General features: G+C 33.3%; 1 protein-coding gene across 3 annotated transcripts in view; it reads right to left on the bottom strand.

Moving 5' to 3' along the window:
* DMD (dystrophin) overlaps positions 1 to 22,834 on the bottom strand; it is a 2,119,021-nt gene that overhangs the window by 1,397,260 nt on the left and 698,927 nt on the right. For all 3 annotated transcript variants that reach the window (XM_045089435.1, XM_045089434.1, XM_045089436.1), the window contains exons 20-22: positions 17,599 to 17,840; positions 13,007 to 13,187; positions 1,608 to 1,753 (exon numbers count right to left, since the gene is read on the bottom strand). In XM_045089435.1, coding sequence (XP_044945370.1) covers positions 1,608 to 1,753; positions 13,007 to 13,187; positions 17,599 to 17,840 — 569 coding nt within the window. The remainder of the gene's footprint in view (positions 1 to 1,607; positions 1,754 to 13,006; positions 13,188 to 17,598; positions 17,841 to 22,834) is intronic.

A 22,834-nucleotide genomic window follows, 5' to 3' on the forward strand; every position in this document is an offset into this window, starting at 1 on the left:
TTCATTACTAATGATCCTCCCTTATTCAGACAATTTTTTCCATGGTCTCATCTTTCTTTTAAATTGTCTGGTATTTTTACCATGTTTGCAATTGTGTCCATTGGTTTGTGTGCTGCTCTCTTGTATGTTTTAAAATATTTTACTCAAAAATTTCTCCTAAATTTGTCCTTATTAAAATGTTTTTGAACTTTTTAATATATGTGGTATTTTCTTTTGGTGTAACATTTGACACAAAGTTCTAATGACATTTTTTTTCAGCTACTTAATACAATTTCTCAGTAATAGTTATAAGTAATTTTTCTCTTCAATGTTTCTTCAGTAAAAATATACTCTTCTACTCATCTATACATCATTTTGTGTATACTCAATCTACTCCTCTAGTAGCTGTATTTTTTCTTAATTTTTTATTTTTTATAAACATATATTTTTATCCCCAGGGGTACAGGTCTTGAATCACCAGGTTTACACACTTCACAGCACTCACCAAAGCACATACCCTCCCCAATGTCCATAATCCCACCCTCTTCTCCCAGACCCCCTCCCCCCAGCAACCCTCAGTTTGTTTTGTGAGATTAAGAGTCACTTATGGTTTGTCTCCCTCCCAATCCCATCTTGTTTCATTGATTCTTCTCCTACCCACTTAAGCCCCCATGTTGCATCACCACTTCCTCATATCAGGGAGATCATATGGTAGTAGCTGTATTTTTTGTATTCTTTTTAAGCTTATAGTTCTATTACATCACTATTCTTCAAAGTAAATTTTGGGATCATTCCAAGTATTAAAAAGAAGATAAAAAAAAAACAAGATCAAATAGTTATAGGTTGCTTGATGTGATAGCAGAGGATACAGTCAGTCTACATAGGGCAATATATAGTGAGAAATGTTTAAACAGAGATTTCTTTGAAGAAATAGCTGTAACATAATTTTAAGAAATAATATTTAATTCTTGAAAAAGAACTCTTCATATAAAAGTTATTTTTTATTAGTTCTCAAAATGTATACATAGCTCCAAAATATAATTAATAAATGCTTTCTTGACTTAAAAATAAAACGTGATTGCATACAACACAAACTTTTCAGAATTAGCAGGAAAAACATTCTGAAACCTCCTACAATTTTTTAATTTACCATATTAGTATTTTTCTATTACTCGATATAAGGCTGCTAAATAGTTATGATATTACATAAGGCTAATGTTTAAAATTTATTTTATAACTACACAGATTTTACCACTTTATGTATGGAAATGTGTAAGGAGTTCTAAATTAGCAAGCAAAGGGGGGAATAATACCACAATTTTTATAATAATCAAAATTGTTATATCTAAAAATAATTACTAAACAATAAAGAATATAATTCATACACAGACCATGTCTCTTCAAAGAAAGAATTTTTGTTTTATGGAGAGAAAGCACAAATACATAAAATATTACATTTATAAAAATCTTTTCACTTTTCCAACTGCAAACTATCATATCTACCACAATTATTTTATTTCTATTATTTTCATATTACACCAATGTAAAAAATAAAGGTTACACCAATGTGACTGTTTGATAAATGATATCTGCACTACATTGTTTAAGATATTCAAATATTCACAGACCTGTAACTCTCCGAGTCTCTGTTCCATGATGTCATATTCAGTAACATTGACCTGAGGTATAGAGAGTTTTGTTTCTGACTGTTGGATCCATGTCAGGATGGTACTCATGGTCTCCTGATAGCGCATGGGTGGCAAAATGTCAAAAACTTTATCAAAAGGCAAAAGAAGAAAATCATTTCATTATTTTATACTTTGTCATTATGTTTTCCTAAGTTGTTAGAAACTAAATCATACTTCTAATTACAAATATCAGCAAGTTGTGAAAATGTGAAGATACAAGATACAAATTAGAATGTGATGATGATACTGAAGATAAAATCCTACTACATATATGATACTTGGACAGAAACTACACACACACACACACACACACACACATAAAACACTGAATCCTCACATCAGACTTGGAAGGTTTATGCTGTTAAAGTAATTTTTTTAAGGTAATGAGATGACAAAACATAGTTGCTAAGTAATGTACGCATGGTAACAGAGATGGTACTTGGAGAAACTTTGAAGGCTATTCTTTGTGAGCCAGCATTTGCCTTTGCAGAAAGTATCATTATGCTCAGCAGTTGATATTTTAACTACATCATGTCACTTATTTTATTAAAATTTCTGTGTGTTTAATATGTATCAGAAACTCTAATAATGATTATCCATATTATCATTCTTACAATACACCTGTGAGATAAGCATTTTTATTCTCATTTAGAGCCAAGGAAACTGAGGCTACAAACAAAGGCCAAGTAATTTGCTCACATGCAAGAACCTAGTAAATAGTAGAACTAGTAAACCACGTTTGTCTGATTTCAAAGTCAAACCTACTACTTAGCAGCATACTTCCCTTTATATATATATATATATTAGGGAATGAAAAGTATAAGTATAAATTAGGGAATGAAAAATACATTGAGTACAGTGTGTGTGTGTGTGTGTGTATAAATAGTTATGTACAAACTTTAAACCATATGTGAATATATGTGTACATATACTTTATACAACTATAATTGTTTACACAGTTAAAACTGTACCCACATTAAATGAGAAGAAAGAAAAATGTTCAGATTTGTCAGCTTATCAATAAAGTATTAAGGTAACATAAGCATGGCAGAAGTATATAACAGTTAATTTATGATATATTATGATATTATAGATTGTCCATAACTGTCCATAACTCAGTCAGCATCCATCTATGCACAGAATTCAGGGAGGTAGAGAAGAAGGAAAATGATAGGTATATAGATAGATAGATCAATGCCATAAATTTAAAGAATCCATTGCTTTTTAAAAAGCACAGGTCAGCATAAAATCAAAGTCTCTCAAATCCAGAAAAAAGATAAACACTGAAACATTCTAAAAGATTAATAAATTTGATGAATTTTTTGAACTTAGGAAATAATCATAATTTGATATTTTTCCATTAATTTAGCCACAATATTAACAAAGTATACATTAATTTGCATTATTCAATGAATAATTTACATTACACAGTAATGTAAATTCCCTTTAAAATCATGATAAATTATTGAAAATCCAGGCCATCATTACATGTGGACACTGTTTATGGTATTGCATAGATGGAACTTCTTATTCCATATTTTCTTTTAGAATGTTCAGGTACATTTCTTCCTTTGCTATCTGAATCCCTAGTAAACATCCCACGTGTTTCACAGATGGAATGCATTAGGGAGGAGCTAGAACTGAAAGAAGACCTACCAAGTTCATAGCTTCTGAATTAGCTATCTCATTGCCCACATGTAGGTTCATCAATCAGGAAATACTTTTATCTGAAAAGCTATGGTAATAGCTACCCAATGGACTCTAATATTACCCTCAAGTTTGCCTCTGTTCTGGGGGAGGTCTTGATATAATCTCCCTTCTTTAGACTCCTTCTGTGTAATGAAAAATCAACCATTTCTGTCTCTGAATTGTTGATGATTTTTCTGTATAACTGCTTCTAATCTGTATTCAGGTGCAAGACATAAAGCTCTCCCACTGAGAGCTAAGCCAACCTTCTCTCTATTCTAAGAAGGCAGATGATTTCTGAAATGATCAAAAGTATCTTTGCATCTTACATGTAAGTTACCAAGTACATGAAAAGCCCATATAATGTAAGATACTTCCTAGCCTCTCCATACATGCTCCTGCTTCCTTTCAATCAACGACTACACTCAGTTTTTGAAAATGCAAAACTGATTTATAATGCTACATCACAGCATATTTTTCCCTTGGAATCATGCATTCATTGTACTTTATTTTTTATTTAAATTCAATTAACACATAGTGTATTATTAGTTTCAGAGGTAGAGTTCAATGATTCATCAGTCCTATATAACACCCAGTGCTCATTATATCCCCTGCCCTCCTTAATATCCATTACCCAGTTACCCCATCCTCATTTTTGTTTGGTATGATTAAGAGTCTCTTATGGTTTGTCTCCCTCTCAGATTTTTTGTCTTGTTTAATTTTTCCATCCCTTCCCCTATGCTCTTCTGTTTTGTTTCTTAAATTCCACATATGAATGAAATCATAGGATCATTGTCTTTCTTTGACTGACTTATTTTGCTTAGCATAATACCCTCTAGTTCCATCCACATCACACAAAAATAGACTTAAAATGGATGAAAGACCTAAATGTGAGACAGGAATCCATTAAAATTCTAGAGGAGAACATAGGCAGTAACTTCTTTGACCTTGGCCACAGCAACTTCTTGCTAGACATGTCTCCAAAGGCAAGGGAAACAAAGGCAAAAATGAACTACTGGGACTTGACATCAACACAAAAAGCAAATAAAACACTCAACAGGGGCACCTGAGTGGCTCAGTGGGTTAAAGCCGCTGCCTTTGGCTCAGGTCATGATCCTGGGGTCCTGGGATCGAGCCCCACATCGGGCTCTCTGCTCAGTGGGGAGCCTGCTTCCCTTCCTCTCTCTCTGACTACCTTTCTGCCTACTTGTGGTCTCTGTCTGTCAAATAAATAGAATCTTAAAAAAAAAAAAAAAAGAAAGAAAACATTCAACAAAACCAAAAGACAACCTACAGAATGGGAGAAGGTATTTGCAAATGACTTATCTGATAAAGGGCTAATAACCAAAATCTATATAGAGAACTTATCAAACTCAACAACCAAAGAACAAATAATCTAATCAGGAGCTGCACAGAAGACATGCATAGACAATTCTCCAAAGAAGACATCTAAATGGTCAACAGACACATGAAAAAATGCTCTTGGCATCAGGGAAATACAAATCAAAACCACAATGAGATACCACAGCATAAAAATTATCTATACTGTTTCATTTTTCTAGAATCCTCACACATGGCTCATATAAGACCCCTTAGACTATCCACCTCTCCAGACTCATCTTTCATCACCCACTTCCCTCTGTGTTCCAGGGAAATAAGACTTCTCTACTTCTTAATTAACCATCACCTACTACCCCCCCAGTCTTATAAATTCCTATTCATCCTCTGGCTTCCGTGTTAAGCAGTACATTCTCAAGGAAATGTTTGCTGACCTTCCCAGTCTGGATAAGTTTCCTTAGTAACAGAGCTGTGGCCTTGGCCTTTTCTGTTCAAGCACTCATCTCAATTATAATTATAAAAATACCAGTTTGATTTTAAGATTAATGGCTGTGTCTTTCCCCAGTTTACAAGCATAATGGCAGCAAAAAGCATGTGGTTTTAGCTTAGCAGTCTATCCCCAATGACCAGTACAGTGTCTTGCAAGGAATCAGTATTTGTTAAATAAATAACTACAGATTGGAAAATATAACCAAGTATGCCTTTGCCTGGAACACAAGCAAAAACCAGTATTTGGTGAAGCTCAGAATGTGAACAAGAGGAGAATTTAGACATTCTTCTTATCCCACCTACTGAATCTTTCTAATCCCCATGGGAATTTCTAAACACTGAGTAGCTTAAATTGACTTTGGTTATTCCTCATCTCCTTTCTCACTTCGTGGTTTCTAGACTACTAAGGTAGACTTTCTTTAGTTCAATTTTTCCTAATGCAATTCATTGGCAAATTTACAAGGTATTAGTTGGGCAAAAATTAACAAATATTAAAGAAAATGTATGCATTGAATCTCATAGTGTATACACACACACACACACACACACATTTTGGTTTTCTTCTGGAATTCTTTTGAAAAACAACAAAATCATGTCTACAACTGTATCACTTTGGAACAGAACAATTGATATAATAACAATTTTTATTATATCCTGAACAGGAATTTTAGTTTGTGTCTATGGAAATATGACCACCACTATGTCAAAAAAAATGCTTATATTTCTCTATTTGTGTACCCATACATACAAATTAGAGAAATACATGTATATATTTAATATATTATATATCATTTATTATTTCAAACTATTTATTATCAATTTCAACCTCTGAGATATATTTTAAGGATGCAATAATTAAGAGAACAGACTCCCTGCATTGGATTCACTGGGTTTGTAATACCTTGAGATATTTAACTGGAAAGGCAAGGCAGTAGCTGGGCATAAGGACCCAGGACTTAGAGGGTAAGTCTGGACTGCAAATAAAATGTATGACTTTTTTGTTTACAATATACAATTGAGGGCAAGGATACCTTTACTCATATAGGTTCCTTCTAAATGTAAAAAAGTATTCATTAGCTAACATGATTCACCTCCTAGTAGCTGAAAAGTGATTATAAGCCACAGAGTTTATCTCATTTAAATCAGACATACCTAAGAATACTAGTGAAGGATTCCTAGTGTTTCATTATACATAACTATGTTATTTTTGGCACTTTGTTTTTGAAAAATCACAACTCTCTCTCTCTCTCCCCAAAATTAAAGCCACTCAGGAAAAATAAAGGTACTTAACTGTCACGCAAGCGGTGGAGTAGAGAGAAGGAATATTGAACTCAGTATGAACTGAGATGTTGCACATGTAAATACACACAAGATTTTGAAGGCTTGGTATAAAAATAACATAAAAGAACTCCTATAGTATTTAATTTTGATTCTTTGTTAAGACAATATTATGTGGATGCACTTATTTACATAAAATATACAATTAAATTACTTTCATTTTTCTTGTTTAATACAGTTACCAGAAAAGTTTAAATTATGTATATGGTTCACATTCTATTTATAGTGGATGAGCTTACATAGAAACTGTAGGAAATAATCCATTTGAGGAAAGAAAGAGAGCATGTATGTTAGTAGTCTGTAAATAGTGACAGCATTTTAAAACACTGAAACATCTGCTGTGAATATGAAGTTGGATCTAACTTTAATTTCTCATTATTTATAAGTAGAAATTAGTGGTGGCTTAAAAAATGAAGTGTGTGTGTGTGTGTGTGTGTATGTGTGTGTGTGTATGTAGAAACTTAACTAACAGTATATTCCTACTTCTTTGATAAATCTATTTTGGGAATTTCTCATATTGAAGCTATCCTTCTTTCTAACTCCATACCAAGCAGATTCCAACTTTTCTCTATCCCTCATAGTTAATAGGATGATAAAAAAAAAAAAAAACCAGTGTAATCAACAAAGATCTTTTTCTGCAACTCCAAACCTTATTAAAGGGCATCAACCATGGCATAGAACAAGTATTTCTTTACAATATTAACACTGGCAGAAGATGTCCAGAAGGAAGAAAGGACCCAAGGACCTAGAATATATGAAGATGAACATACTAGAAATTGTCCTTAAAAAACCTGAAAAAGGTAAGGAATTCTGAGTATGGAGATTTAATTTCCAATGCCAACACAGAAATTAACACTTTAGCTTGACACTCAAGGACCTTTGTGGTTAGAAGTCAATCAACTTCTCAGCCCACCTTTTCATCATCATAAATCCTCCACCCAAAATATATCACTTTATTCAAGCCTTTGTGCTTATGCAGCTCCTTCTTTACAAGTCCCCACTGCTCAAGCTCCATTCCCACAAAGGCCCTCAGTGCTCTGATATGAGCAAAATAGATGTGTTTATGAGAATTTTATCCAAGATCACCGTAAAATTTTTTTAAAGGCCATGTATCCAATGAATCAATTGAAATCTGGGTCTTTTTCAAGAGCAATGCCCTAATATTCTCTGCTTGAATAATTGATTCATCCTCCATGTTTTTCCTCACAAATTTCTACCTAAGTTTATGTAAGTGTCAGCTACTACACTATTCAACTATTTATTACAATATAGCATAAGTTTGGGGGGGTTACTGCCCTTCCCCCTTTCCATATTATTTCTAAAATTGGCCCTATTAATTCAGTAATCCTATCTTCAAAAGTCTTACTAAATATTTAAATTTTTTTTATCTTTTATTCTGTACTTGGCATTTAGCCTATTTCCCAAGATTCTCAAGGTCAAGGAGCAATTCTTGTACCTCATGGTATAAATCACAGAGCTAGCTTAAATAAACATGTCTGTTATGCTTGATGTTGATGGCATCAATGAAGAAAACAGAATAAAAAGTCCATTTACAAACAGGTTCCCTTAATTTTTTTTCTGGAGTTACAGAGAAAAGCAACATAGATGGTTTCTTAGAATAAAAAAAAATTCCTTACCTAAATATAAAAGTACACTAGATAAATTTTCTGACCTGGGACTACTAGAATAGTTAGATCAAGACAAACTTTGTTTCCTTCCTTGTCTCAATATCTTCACATTAGATCAGCATCTTAGCAGGTACTAACCACTGTGTTTGAAATTATGGCCATAGAGAACATTTTCTGCTGGTTGCCCTAAAATTTTCGTGAATTAACCCTACAGGAAGCCCAAATCGCTCCCTGTCATTTTGTAAAAGTGTCTCTTACCACACACCTCTTTAGATCATCACCTCTTCAAGGGCTGTCTCCACTTTCTTTTATATTCCTTATCACAAATCTAGTCTAAGGTTAGGCCTATATACATAGCAATAATTTCCCATCTCCCAGCTTCCACTCAGACCCTTCTACTTGTTTGTCACAAACCAGCTAGAGGCTAACATACTAACTAAGACTTTCAAAATTATGTATCAGATTACTGAATTTCCTCAACTCAAATTCTTTTAGAATTTTCAGCTACTGGGGCACCAGGATGGTTCAGTCAGTAGGGCATCTGCCTTCCATTCAGGCCATGATCCCAGGGTCCTGGGATGGCGCCCAAAGGCAGGCCCTCTGCTCAGTAGGAGGTCTGCTTCTCCCTCTTCCTCTGCTCTGATCTCTCTCTCTCTGTGTAGTAAATAAATAAAAACTTTAAAAAGAAATCTAGGGTTAGGCAGGCTGCCCTTATCTTACACCACATATAAAAGTAAACTCAAAACAGATTAAACCTTAACTGAAAAATTGCAGCCATAAAACTCCTAGAATGAAACACAGGGAGAATGCTTCTTAAGACTGCTTGGATTTAACATAAAAGTAAACAAATGGGACCATGTGAAACCAAAACATTTATCTACAGTGAAGGAAACAATTAACAGAATAAAACAGCAGTCTACAGAATGGGAGAAAATAATTGCAAGCCAGGTAAATGAATAGAGGTTACTATCTAAAATATCTAAGGAACTCCCACAACTTAACAGGAAAAAAATAATCTGACTAAAAAATGGGCAAAGGGTTTAAACAGACATTCTCCAATGATTACATACAAATAAAATGATGATATATTATAATGATATACAAATGAAAACAGATAGATGAAAAGATGTTAAATATCACTAATTATGAGAAATGCGCATATCAAAACCACAATGAGAGATCATCCTACACTTGCTGGGGTGGCTGTTATCAAAAGTAACAAAAGATAACAAGTAACTGCTGCGTATGTGGAAAAATTGGAACCCTCCACCATTTGTAGAAATATAAAATGGTGTAGCTGCTAGAGGAAACAGTATAAAGGTTCCTTTAAAAATTACAAATTAGAACTACCATATAAATCCAGCAATGCCATATCTAGGGACTCCAAAAGAACTGAAATCAGGATCTTGAAGAGATATCTATAGTCTCACATTCATTGCAGTATTATTCTCAATAGCCAAGATATGGAAAGAAACTAAATGTGTATAAAGGGGTAAATGGATAAAAAAGATGTGGTGTATACACACAACGGAATATCATTCAACCTTAAAAAAAGATAGGAAAGCCCTGCCATATACAACAATAGGGAAGAACTTGGAATGCGTTATGCTAAATGAAATAAACCAGTTACAGAGGATAAATATCACATGATTCCACTCTACAAGGTACCTAATGGAGCCAAACTCCTAGAAGCAGAGAATAGAAAGGTGGGTGCCTGGGGGGAGAGGGAATTATTTTCCTGACATGACATATACTTCCAATTGAAATAAATGTGAACTATAGCACAAATTTTGTTTTCATATTTACAGGTAGAAAGTACTTTTAAAACTTTCCTCATTAAAATAAGAAATCACCTGTAATAAGCCATGTGCTATTTTTTTCTACACTCATGTAAATTAGAGCATAGTCCTTCTAGTTTGCAGTTTCTAGGAAAGGTTCCTGGCAACTCTTTTGGGAGATAATTGTACTCTCTCAATCTTCTAGCCCTGGGCAGAAGATTAATCTACATTAATCTACATTCTGTCCCTCTAGGTGTGTCAATTACAACCATTTCCTATAAATGGAATCATATAAAATATGGCCTTTTGCAACTGGCTTCTCTCTTTAGCATCTTTTCAAGGTCCATTCACAATGTAGCAAGTATTGGTGCTTCATTATACTTTTTAAAAGTAACATATAATGTATTATTTGTTTCAGGGGTACATGTCTGTGATATCATTGAATGATATTTCATTGTATAGAGAAGCCCGTTTTCTTTCTTTACTCATCAGCTGATGGGCATTTGAGTTGGTTCCACTTTTTGGTTACCATGACTCATGTCACTACGAACATCCATGTATACTTGCTAGTTCTCATACAATAATATTCATCCTCTCAGTTATTCAAGGTCCACGAGGTCACTCGGGACACTGCAATAATAAAACATTCTTAAAGGGTTGCTCTGTGAGGACTAATAAAGATAAATCATATGAAAGGCATTTTATTTATAGACTAAAAATCACTATGAATATAGAATACATTTTATCTTTCAATACTATTTTTTCATATCATCTCTGCCAGGTACCAAGCAGCAATTCCTTAGACCAATTTTCACTACTCAAAATACATTTAAAAAGTCAAGTTTTTGTTTCATTCTGAGAACACTAGAAAGAAAAAAAAGGAAAGAAGTTTAAAGTCAGAATGGATTACCACCCTTTGTGTTAGCTCTTATTTGCTGAATACTGAATATGCTGAAAGTACTGTGGAGTAATATAAGAAATCAGATTTACTCCCCTGTGCCAGTTTGCAGGTAAAGCATATATATGTAAAAATTCTTTGGAAATAATGATTAATTAACAAACTGAACTATAATATGACTTGACATGGTGAATTTTTTATTTGCCTTTTATATACAATATTTATATATCAATGCATAATATATTAAGTTACATATATATAAATTTATAATATATAAATATATTAAAATAAATTATATAATTCAATTTTGATTGAACTGTATATAGTCATATACATATAATTTTATATGATGTGCATATATAACATATAAGTCATACATGGACATATAAATTATATAATATATAATTCATATATATAATCCATTTTAAACTAATAATTATTAATTATCAAGACAAGTTTTCCAAAAGAGTAAAACTGATAAAGATGTTTTGGTAAATAAAGTATAAGGAGAACAATTTATTTATAAATAAATGGAGTAAAAATGTTTGGCAGTTTTATGAATAATCATCATATGTATAAAAGATAAAAGAGAAGACATGATAATATAGATGGGCAGACTGATGGCTGTATAGATAGAAAGTATATATTATTATATATTTATACTGTAGCATAATAATCAAAGCTCAGCTGTCAACAGACATCAACATTCTGAACAGTTTTTAAATAAACAGAAAAAGTGTTGAACTTTAATATAATTAATAGGTATGGATAAATTAAAATAATTTTCTAGTGAATAAGCTGCTTTTCCCAGAAGTTACAATATAACCACTAACGTGTATTTGACTTTAGGGGAGGTTTACAGATTTTATGATAAGAGAAATGCATTATTGTTAAATAGGTCAATGTTTGAAAATTTAGGACAATCACAATCTTTTCCCCAATTGATTTTTTAGACACTCAGCCACAAGTATACTGAAATCCACTAGAGGGAGCTGACATCACTGTGAAGTTGCATTACCTGATGTCCTACCAGGAAAATAAACCTTTCATCAAAAATGGCTTTAAAGTAAAAGGAAAAAAAAATAAACAAGCACTTATCTTTTGCTTTACTCAGTTCATTCCATGACCTCACCAAGAAAACAAAGTTTAAAAACCGGTAAAACAGGGACAGTTTCATGTATATCACTACACTCATTTTAGAAAATTACTATTTGGTAAATTATTTGGATATTTACAAAAAGAAGTAGTCCAAAAACATGCTTTACAACTAATTAAAATTCTGATAGAAAACAAATACATGTTCTTGTGCTTCTCATAACAAATTTAGGGAAGACATTAAAAAATATTTTGATCTTAATGCCTTAAAATCCAATTTTACTCTATAATTTTCCGTATGTACATATCTACATACAGATGGTGAACCAAAAACTCATGTACTAATGTTTGAAAATGTTCATAAACCTGTCTGTCAAAGGAATTTTTGTCTTAGTAATTAAGCTGATGAGTTGGACTATTTTGGACCAGATATTATTAATATTCTAAGAGCAAACTGGTGAGAAACAAAAGAGACATTTTGGGAAAATTTCACCGGTCAAATGGTACCCATTTGTGTAACTGCTCCACTTCTAGGTTATATTTTACTATTAAATAAGAAAAAGAGGATACTGCATAATGACAGTGATCCAATAGTGAAATGCAGCCCAGGGAATAATTTGCCCTTTGCTGAATTTCAGTTGCTACATGTATGTTACAGTTATAACAATCTTCATATAAACTGGATAGAAGTATTAGGGAGAAGCCTTGCTAAATATCCTTGTACATAAAGCAAAGAGGATTTAACGAAAACCTACTAAGAGGGCTTCAACTGCTCTTTTATTTCCTCTAGTGATCAAAATCTTTGATTGTTAGATTTGCAACCCACCAAGGAGATGTTAATACTTGTATAAAATACATATTTTATTTGTTTCTCAAAGTCATGAAATTATTATGGGAGGTGAGGGGGAGAAATGAAAATATAACACATATTTTTTCCAACAATAGTATCTCATTCTTTCGTACTACAGAATGTAGGGATGGTGCATTCCTTTGGTAGAAATGACTCTTTCGTGTGAGTATTTTCTCTTTTTCCAACAAATACTGAATTTGGAAAATATCAAGTTAGCCATCTCAAGTATTTTTACTTACTTGTTTGGAGCTCTTTTTCTCTTGCCTGCACATCAGCAAAGACTTGGTTAAAATGATTTGTAAAGGCCACAAAGTCTGCATCCAGGAACATTGGCCCTTGTCCCTTCTCTTTCAGGCCTGTGCTTTGAATTTTTAATCGTTCGATTTGAGGCTGAAGAGCTGACAGCTGGTGGACTTCATCCTGTACCGTAATTTAGAGTATTAAAACAAAGAAAACTTTTATTTTGCATAGATTTCATTTTTGCAAAGAAAGGTGTTAGAAGGCAGGGATGCAAACTTAGCTTATTGCCCTTATCAAAAAAATTTAAATATAGGTTGGCTCTTCATTCAACAAATACCATCATATAGAGCTGTCTTTAAATTTCCAAATCACATCATTTCTAGTATTAACGGGTGTGAATGTGCACTTGAAAAATGCTATGAATGACCTTATATCCTCTCAATCAGTCAGACCCGAATGTTCCTCTGTACCCCTCTTATCTCAAAATACTGTGTCTTTGCTCCAAATTCTAAGCTTGTTTAATGAACAATATTTTTCTTTAAATTCACTTGTGAAGGATATAAAGTATATCTATCTACAAACATACCTACATTACAAATTTATCTTCATATACTGATATTTCATAGATTACATAAGCTATGTAATACTTATGTAAACATGCACATATTTATTTATATCTGTAATTATCTATCTTTTATATGGTCACATTACTTCTCCTGACTGAACAAGCAATTACCACTGTTTCAGTTAGGGTGGAGTTTGTTCTGCTTTGCTTGTCCTGGTGTAACTATTAATAATACCTCCTTGCACTCTCAAAGAGTACTCTAGTTTGGATGATAAAATCATATGGACCCACTGCTGTGCAGTATAGTAGTTACTAGTCATATGTGGCTACTGAAAACCTAAAATGTGGCCAGTCCAAATTCAGATGTGCTGTCATTATAAAACATACACTGAATTTTGAAGACTTAGTATTAAAATATACAAATATTAACTCATAGTTCTAAATACTGATTGAATCTTGATATGATAATATTTTCAATTTACCATTTTAAATAACATGCATTACTGAAATTCATTTACCTGTTTCTCTTTCCTCTTTTAGTATTGTTTCTAGAACATTTAAAACTACAGATGTGGCTCAAATTCATGATTTGCATTATATTTCTTTGGAACACTGCTGTTCAAATGAGAATGTTTTCATTCTCTTTTGTTTCCAGTGAAGCTGCGATTCATATGTCTCTGCTACACATATAATTGGAATTCAAACAGAATGTCCAAATGCTCTTTATTTAAGCATTATTACCATGGCTGCTTACTTAACGATTCACACATAGCCTGCTACCTTCAGAAAAAAGTACTTCAGGATTATTTATCATTTAAAATGAAAAAAAAAAGGACAATTGAAATTTTAAAATCAGATAACAAGATAACAAGCCAATTAGGGGAAAATGCAAAGAATTACAGTCATTACGAACTAAATGTAAATCTGAGCTTCCGGGAATCAAAGTGAAAAGAAAAAGAAAAAAAGAAAAAAAAAGAACAAGTTAGTTTTTGGATGCATGCATACTGTTTTAGAGAGAGTAAGTTTTGTGTTAGGATTTAGTAAGATAAATATATCCCAAGGTTCTTTCATAGGAGCAGGACTACCTGCTGGGCACTGTCATTTTGTTAACAATTTTAGGAGATAAAAGATAACTTGCAGAGGAATGTTGCTATGTGGTTATAACATAAGAAATGATTCAGGTAGGTTAACCTCTGATAACTAAATTATTTTGGTAGGTGAAAATGAAAGCCATGTATATAAATAGGGGGAAGACCCTATCTCCCATTCTAATATAAAGCCTCTCAGTCAAGAGCTAGAAGGTAGGTGCATATCAACATGTGAAGGATAAGACAAGAGCTAAAGGGTAATACTCCGTGTTTTTGATTATAGAATTAAGACATGCACTTTGTACACTAGGCTTACAAATGGTAGCATTGACATCTGCTGTGAAACATTTAAGAACCTGATTTACATTTGGCCAGATGGAGGGCCGTCATTCTTCCTGTTTAGGGGGCTATCGAAGGAACCTGCAGTATAGTAAAGTGTGTTCTGTAAAACAAAGGGGACTTGGAAACTAATAAAACATTTGGGCAAATGTTCAATTCGGACCTTAATGTTCTGAGAGTAAGTCTTAGGAGAGATCATTTTGACTTGAAATATTTAACATTTAAAAGATGTTAGCAATTATTCATTATTTCCACAAAAAGGGCCTTAATGTGGTTAGTCCTCCTGAGTAAGGCATTTTCCCTGAGTCTGTTTATCCTTCAAATTTTGTGTTTATCTGATGGAAAAACTTTTTCATTTTTCTTGGAAAAGAGTCCGTGGATTTCTTCCAATTCCCAAAGAGTTCTCTAACCCCCATAAGAAGAACCAGTTCTGGCAAGCATTATATTTGGAGCTAACACTACTGTCTAATCTTAAAAAAAAAAAAATCTCCAAATAACAGAATGCACTGATAAACAAGATAGAATAATTTATTTACCTAGCATTAATCATAGCAAAATAATATGTTAGCTTTTGTGTGAATGAGTCTGAGCTCATCCTGCTAAATATTTTACCCCAGGTGACTCATCAAGTTAATAGCAACCAAAGGTGCAGAGAAAAAGAGTAAGGTGTGATGAAGAAGAATGGAATTACGTCATCAAAATTTGGAATCTTCTGACTGAATGCAGAAAAATGAAATAATTTCACTCAGGATGACTTCCTCAACCTCGAGAGAATATTTAAGATTTGTTAACCACCAATGATCTCCATTTGTTCCTCAGATAAAGACCAAAATACTCCAGGTCCCAAGAGTCCTTGCTTTGTCTCTTATATGCCTGTCTTTTGGACTCTTTTATCTTATCCCCACCCCTCACCCTTTCTGTCCAGTATTCACATTGGCCTTCCTTCAGCTCTTTGGAAGTGGTTGTGTTTAAGCCACCAATTACCCTGTGGTATCTGTCAGGCAGTTGAACCAAGTTAATACACTTAGTATCACTCTCAGCAACACTAGGGATATTGACTATTTATTCTATGGGTGAATGTATTTTTTAGATTTTATGGTTAATTTTTATACCTGAATTTCAACAAACAGGTTAAGGTAAGATCATCAAATTTTGTTACAAGAAATAATGTAGGTGGAGTATTCCATGGATTCATAGGAAAAACAAAAGTCACCAATTCTATTAACAGCAAAATGTGTCTTTAAGTATAGAAATTCCCTTGATTTGCATATTTGCATTAAAAAACTCAATGCCTTTCTGTCCTATATTCTTTATCTAAAAATGTATTTCCTGAGTTTAGTCATTTCCTAGTAAATCTGCAGAACCAATATGAGATAAAAAAAAATCTTCCAGTCCTTTAACTGCTTTTCTCTTCAAAGTATCTTTGAATTTCCCATCCCTTCCTGGGATTAATACCACCTCCAAAGAAACCTTGTCACCTCTCCATCTTCAATCTCCCATTATTTAAACCATTATTTTCAAAGTATGCATATTAACCTCGATTCCCTGCTTCTTAGATTAAACGTAGCCATCTCAGTCTGTCATTGAGGTTCATCCTAGAAACCATTTCATTTAACCAATTTCTCACTTTCCAAGAAAAGCATTCAGCTCATAGTAACCATACAAAAAGTTCAAGTGATCTTCATTATTGTGTAACTCTGGTTTTCTTACATTTGTAAACACACTCTTTTAATCTCTTTCTCAGGTTCCTTGGTGTCAGTTATACCTTGTTTGGCCCTCTGGATGCACTGCCCACTTCTAGAACTCAGGAGAATGACACTTATAAACTAGGGCTCTTTGTATTGTGTCTAATGATTAAGTCTAGCCAATGGGGATCCCTGTCCAGATTCAGGTTTTAGAGGCAGGGAGGAAAGTAAAATAGCATATTGATTTTTCTGGATCCATTCCTGTGATAGCATGTGGGGCTGGTTCTTAAGGCTGTCTTTACAATGGGTGCCCCATCCACTCCTGGGTTTCTGTAACTTCTCTATCTCTAATCCTTTTGGGCCCCAGAAGTTACAGCTCTGATGCAGGGTTACTGTACTATGCCTTATGGTTCCTCTATATTCCAAGCACACTGATAAAATATTTTGGTAAGGAAACCTTCCTCAAATTATCCTAATTTGAGTGAACTGTCAATTTTAAAGATTTTCCTCATATATCCAATTATACAGTACATTGACTGCTTGTGTTTGTGTAGATTTCACTTTTTTAACATATGAATGAGTTTTGTTTTTAGCACATGAGCTGCCATAAAAATGAGCTCCAAATTACTGGCCATTTCTCATAGGATATGTGTAGTTTCCATACTCCCAAACTGCTTCACCATTCTGCAAACAGACAAAATCAATTAGCCATGTGTAAGTACTCTAAATCTACTTTTTTAGGATCCAGTCATCATACATTATCTATTTGAACTCATTTTCTTCACTTACATTTTGACCTTTATTGTGTTTACACCCTTCAAAGGGGTTTTTTTAATTAAATAATTTGCTATTCTTCTGGAAATTGCCAAGAAATTCCTTTTGATCATGATCCAAAAAGGAGGAAAGAATCTTACCTTACACATTTTTAACTGGCTTTTAATTACTGTTGGCTCTGTTGTGGTGGTGGGCTGGGTTTTCAACCAGTTTTCAGCAGTAGTTGTCATCTGCTCCAATTGTTGTAGCTGATTATAGAAAGTGATGATGTTGTTCTGATACTCCAGCCAGTTAAGTCTCTCGCTTAGCAATTGGCAGAACTCTATCCACCGGCTGTTCAGTTGTTCTGAGGCTTGTTTGATGCTGTCAGCATTATCACCCTCTAGAAAGAAGATTTTTAAAATATATCCACTGAAGCCACAGACTGCAAGACATCTGAAAACCCATGTGTCTCAAGTTTAAAAGTACTCATCTCATGAAGGATTTTGAACAAATCATTTACTGATAAAGAAATAGAAGTACCAACAGAATTTTTGATTACTGATTATAAATTATTAGATGCATCTTATCAAGAGTATGCATGTAATAAAATAATAAATGAGGACACATAAGGTGTACAAGAGTAGAATATATTTAAATCAAAACAAAAAGGGTCAAATCTCTGAAGGGAATTGGAAGATTGATCATGGACCAAAAAATCTTTTGGAGGATTCCAAATAATTGTTAAATATCATGTATGATATTGAAATGTACATTGAAACACTAACCTCTGTGTTTTTAAAACAGTTTGGGAATTAGCTGAAATGTTATTATTTGGATTTTAATAAAAAAAAAGAAAGGAGTTTTTATCAAAATGCAGTAATTCTCTACTTCTGCTATAGAAAGGCAGTGCAATTTTCCATGGGTCCAAAGAAGTGATGGGCGCCTGGGTGGCTCAGTGGGTTAAAGCCTCTGCCTTTGGCTCGGGTCATGATCCCAAGTCATGGGATCAAGCCCCACATCGGACTCTGCTCAGCAGGGAACCTGCTTCCTCCACTCTCTCTCTCTCTCTCTGCCTGCCTCTCTGCCTATTTGTGATCTCTGTCTGTCAAATAAATAAATAAAATCTTAAAAAAAAAGTTTAAAAAAATAAAAATAAAAGAAGTGAAATAAGCACTAAAAATAACCTTTCTAAAATGAAAAAATATGTTCATATTACATATCATTTACAAATATGGAAGTTTATCTGATAATTTTAAAATCATCTATAACAAAACTAAAGCAGAAAAAAAATCTATCAAAGGTAAAATGGAAACATAAGCACATCATTATTACTTAGCTTTCTGGAGAATCTACTATGTGTTAGGTGTTTGGTGTCTTTTAATATTATTCAATCTATTTAAGTTTACCATAATGTGCTATGTGATTACTAATGCCACTCCAACTATATATTATCCTATACATACCAAGAAACAGTGACAACATCAGGTAATGTTGTGTGATAAAATACTCTCTATAGTTACTTGGCCAAACTTAGGTGTTCTTACACACACATACACACATGTATGAAATTACATAGTAACTTTCTTAATTATATTATATAAAATATTAAATTGTATATCCATTTTAAAATACAGCTATAACAGCATTGATAACTTTCTTATATTTTTGAAACATTATTTGAATATTTGAAGGGAGAAATGTTGTTATATAGTTATTCAAATGTGCCATGGACACAAATGATCAGATGTTTAGAGGAAATATTCCCAGCATATGTTAAACTTGAATAAGCACTTATAAGAAGGAAGACCATGGTGGTCCAATTCCAGTTTGGGCAGGTCAGAGATGCTAAAGTAATTTAAAGGTACTAATGAACGGATACTGCATTGAGTATTGTTTAACATTTCTCTAAATTATAAGGAAATATAAGGGAAATGAGCTCACTGTCCCTGACATAAGTCAATCATATAAAGAGCCACCCTTCTCAAATGAAAAAATAAAACCATAAAGTAATTTTTCATGTGAATAATACATGCTAATCTAATAAGAAAATACAAATAAAACTATAATGAACTACCAATTGGTCCTGTGGTATCTATTAAAATCTAGGGATAGAATTTAATGTATCCTTGTTGATAATTCTCCAAAACTATCAGCTCAATATGTCAGGCCAGAAAGTGTCCAGATGCTAACATCACTGCAAAGGGAATTAAAATAAATGAGAAAAGCAAATTTTGTACAAATCCACTATGAAATCTATAATACTCTCTACTTATTAACATACTGATTTTTATAACTAAATAAGGGTGATTAAAACACAATAATAGGTATAAGAAAAATCTCCCTATTGGGATAAATGGTGAAGGGGAACAGAAAGCTACAGAAATTCACAGTAAGAGCTCTAGTATTAGGCAGAACTGAGTTCAAATTTCATTTCCTTTACTAAATGGGTAAATGAGGCTCAATTATTCGATCCCACTGGATCTCCTTTTTCTCATCCATGAAACGAGGCTAAAATAGAATTGGTCTCATAGGATACCTATGAGGGTTCTGAGTTAACATGTGTGAAGCAGTTACATAAAATCTGATATATGTCAGGCAAATAATAAATATCAATGTTACATCAAATAATATGTAGCCAACAAAAAGAAAAGAGAGATCAGAGATTTCAAATCTTGAAATTGGTCAGGGGCGGTCTTTTTAACGACAGAAAGGGGGCATTTATAAAAAAAAAATCAATGATTAATATTTTTAAAGTTAGTGCTAATTTTATAAGATATGGCACTAATATGGGATATAGAAAGTGTGTAGACATTTTTAAAAGAAATCATATCAACCGGTGATAAATTCATGAGTATATTAGCAAAGCTTCAAATATTTGGCCATACATCCATTCTCATTTGCAATTAAAATGATAAAGGGCAACTATGCCAAAAATTAAAAACAGAAACTTCCACATGTCACTGGCAAAGATAAGATGTTGACCACAGAGAATCAGATATCTTATTATGAAGGATTTACATGTAAATATTGTATTGTTTCATGTGAATATACTTCCTGCTCAACAAGAGGAGGAAGACCTGTCCTTCTAAACTCAAAACCACTCTGAGAAAAAGGTCTTCACTGGCAGGCAGTATCTGATAGAGTTCTCAGCTTAGAATAGGTAAGGAATAAGTTCAGTGTACTTGTGAACTCACGCAACACTAAATCAATAGCTTACTTCATACAAATATGAACATTAGGGTAGCAATACCCAGAGACACAAAAAGCCAAACACAAGGATGCATACAGTCTCTCTTGCTTCAAGTTTGCTTTAAAATACTTGGGGGAAGGATCAAAAGCCTTGGTACATGGCACATTACTACATGTATATCTCTTAAACTAAAATTATAAATGCCAATACTTCAGATTCATGAATTAGCTATCTATTAGGACAAAGTCTCTTAAAACTAGCAGAATAAATAAGGATACTGTTTCCCAAATGAATACTGAAGCATGAGTAATTTTACTATTTTATGTAACTATTTTATGTGTATTTCATAAAATTACATGTTCCTTGAACCAACTGAAAATTTTAAATTTTATGACCCTTTTTAAGGGTCTCTGCAAATTTTAAAGTATCAATTATTTGAGCATCTGTTTTTCTAATTTTTTTGTTAGCTACTTAAGAATACAAACACTAACTCACCAGGCATTATGAACAATACTTATGGAAGCCATTTTGTAGTAGCACATTAGAATCTCAGGGATAAGGGATCATAATCCATTCACATCTCGTATTCTAAACAACCCCTGAAATAGTCTATGAATAAATATATTGCACCCAGAGGAAATGGATCATTACTTCAAGTGCATCCATTAATTTTATTACTTGTGTACAGTGCATAACAGACTGTTAGAATAATTTTAATTGTGCACCACCTTCCATGCAAGTACTTCAGAACTGCCACTTAAAGTGAAGTATTCCTCATTAAGTATATTCATCATTAGCCATGAAGCCAGAATAGAATCATGCAAAACCTGTGTTTAGAATGAAAACTCAAAATGAAGTTTTAATAAATATTCTCCAATTTTTATTGCATATTAGGTGAGGGTCTTTACAAGCCCATCTGGCATGAATATAACAGCCTTGAATGTAATAGAAATTTACTAAGTCCATGAAAATAAGGCCTGAGTATTGTAGACTAAATTCTAGAGGTTTCTTCAACCACACTAATTTTTATACAATTGCTTTTTTAAAATAATTTTTTAAATAATAGCTTTTAAAAGCTAATAGGTTTATGTAAAATTTATACCCCTAGTGAATACATAAATTTACTAAAATAGCTTTTTTTTAAACTTTTTTTTTAAAGATTTTGTTTATTTATTTGACAGACAGATCACATGTAGGCAGAGAGGCAGGCAGAGAGAGAGGAGGAAGCGAGGAAGCAGGCTCCCTGCTGAGCAGAGAGCCCGATGCGGGGCTCGATCCCAGGACCCTGAGATCATGACCTGAGCCGAAGGCAGAGGCTTAACCCACTGAGCCACCCAGGCGCCCCAAAACTTTTTTTCTATTCTTAAACATCACTGAATTATGAGAGTAAGGGCCAGATTCCTATTCGTATTTGTTTTTGTGATAAATTTTCTCCAACAATAGTGACCACTATGACTTTCTCCTTCTCACTCTCCCCATCTCTCCCTCTCCCTCTCTCTCTCTCACACACACACATACACACACATACACGCGCGCGCGCACACACACACACACACACACGCACAAAGTTTTTTCGTTTGGAGACTGGAGTCAAAGAATGATGTGTCTGTCAATTAACATTTATGGCATGTGAACTCTGTGTAGACCATTATCCCCAAGTGTCACATGGAGAAGTAAGAGACATAAATACAACTGCCCAGAACTGAGGAAAGCATAAGAGAAGAGGAAATGAGTCCAACTATGGGGAAAGCTACTCATTTACAATGGAGGGGCTGAAATACTGCAAATAGTATTATTTATATGCCCCACTCACATACAGACCAGCTGCAAAATGTCTTTCCATTAAAATATATAACTAGAAGAGTTACTGCCACTAAAAATCCTTCACAGTGATGTGAAGAGAAGATGAAAGGTTTGGCTTTGAGGTGAGCCAAACTGACTATAATCCCTGTCTTTAACAATCTGACAAAATTTGGTTGCCCAAACTCAAAAGGCATCACTCATGTGAAATACTTAATGAGCTATATAAAGCAAAACACTAAAAATGCAGTTACACAATTAATATTATAGATAAGAGGAGTCCTTGTCTGTGTTATCAGTCTGTTCTGTTTAATTACAGTCCTTAGCAGACTTACTATAAAGTATCACCTTAAACACTATAATCTAACAATCAAGGGATGATGGTTTTGAGTTATTCTTCTAGT

This window comes from Mustela putorius, unplaced genomic scaffold, assembly GCF_011764305.1.
Source record: "Mustela putorius furo isolate JIRA1106 unplaced genomic scaffold, ASM1176430v1.1 tig00003836_pilon_pilon_pilon, whole genome shotgun sequence".
Taxonomy (NCBI): domain Eukaryota; kingdom Metazoa; phylum Chordata; class Mammalia; order Carnivora; family Mustelidae; genus Mustela; species Mustela putorius.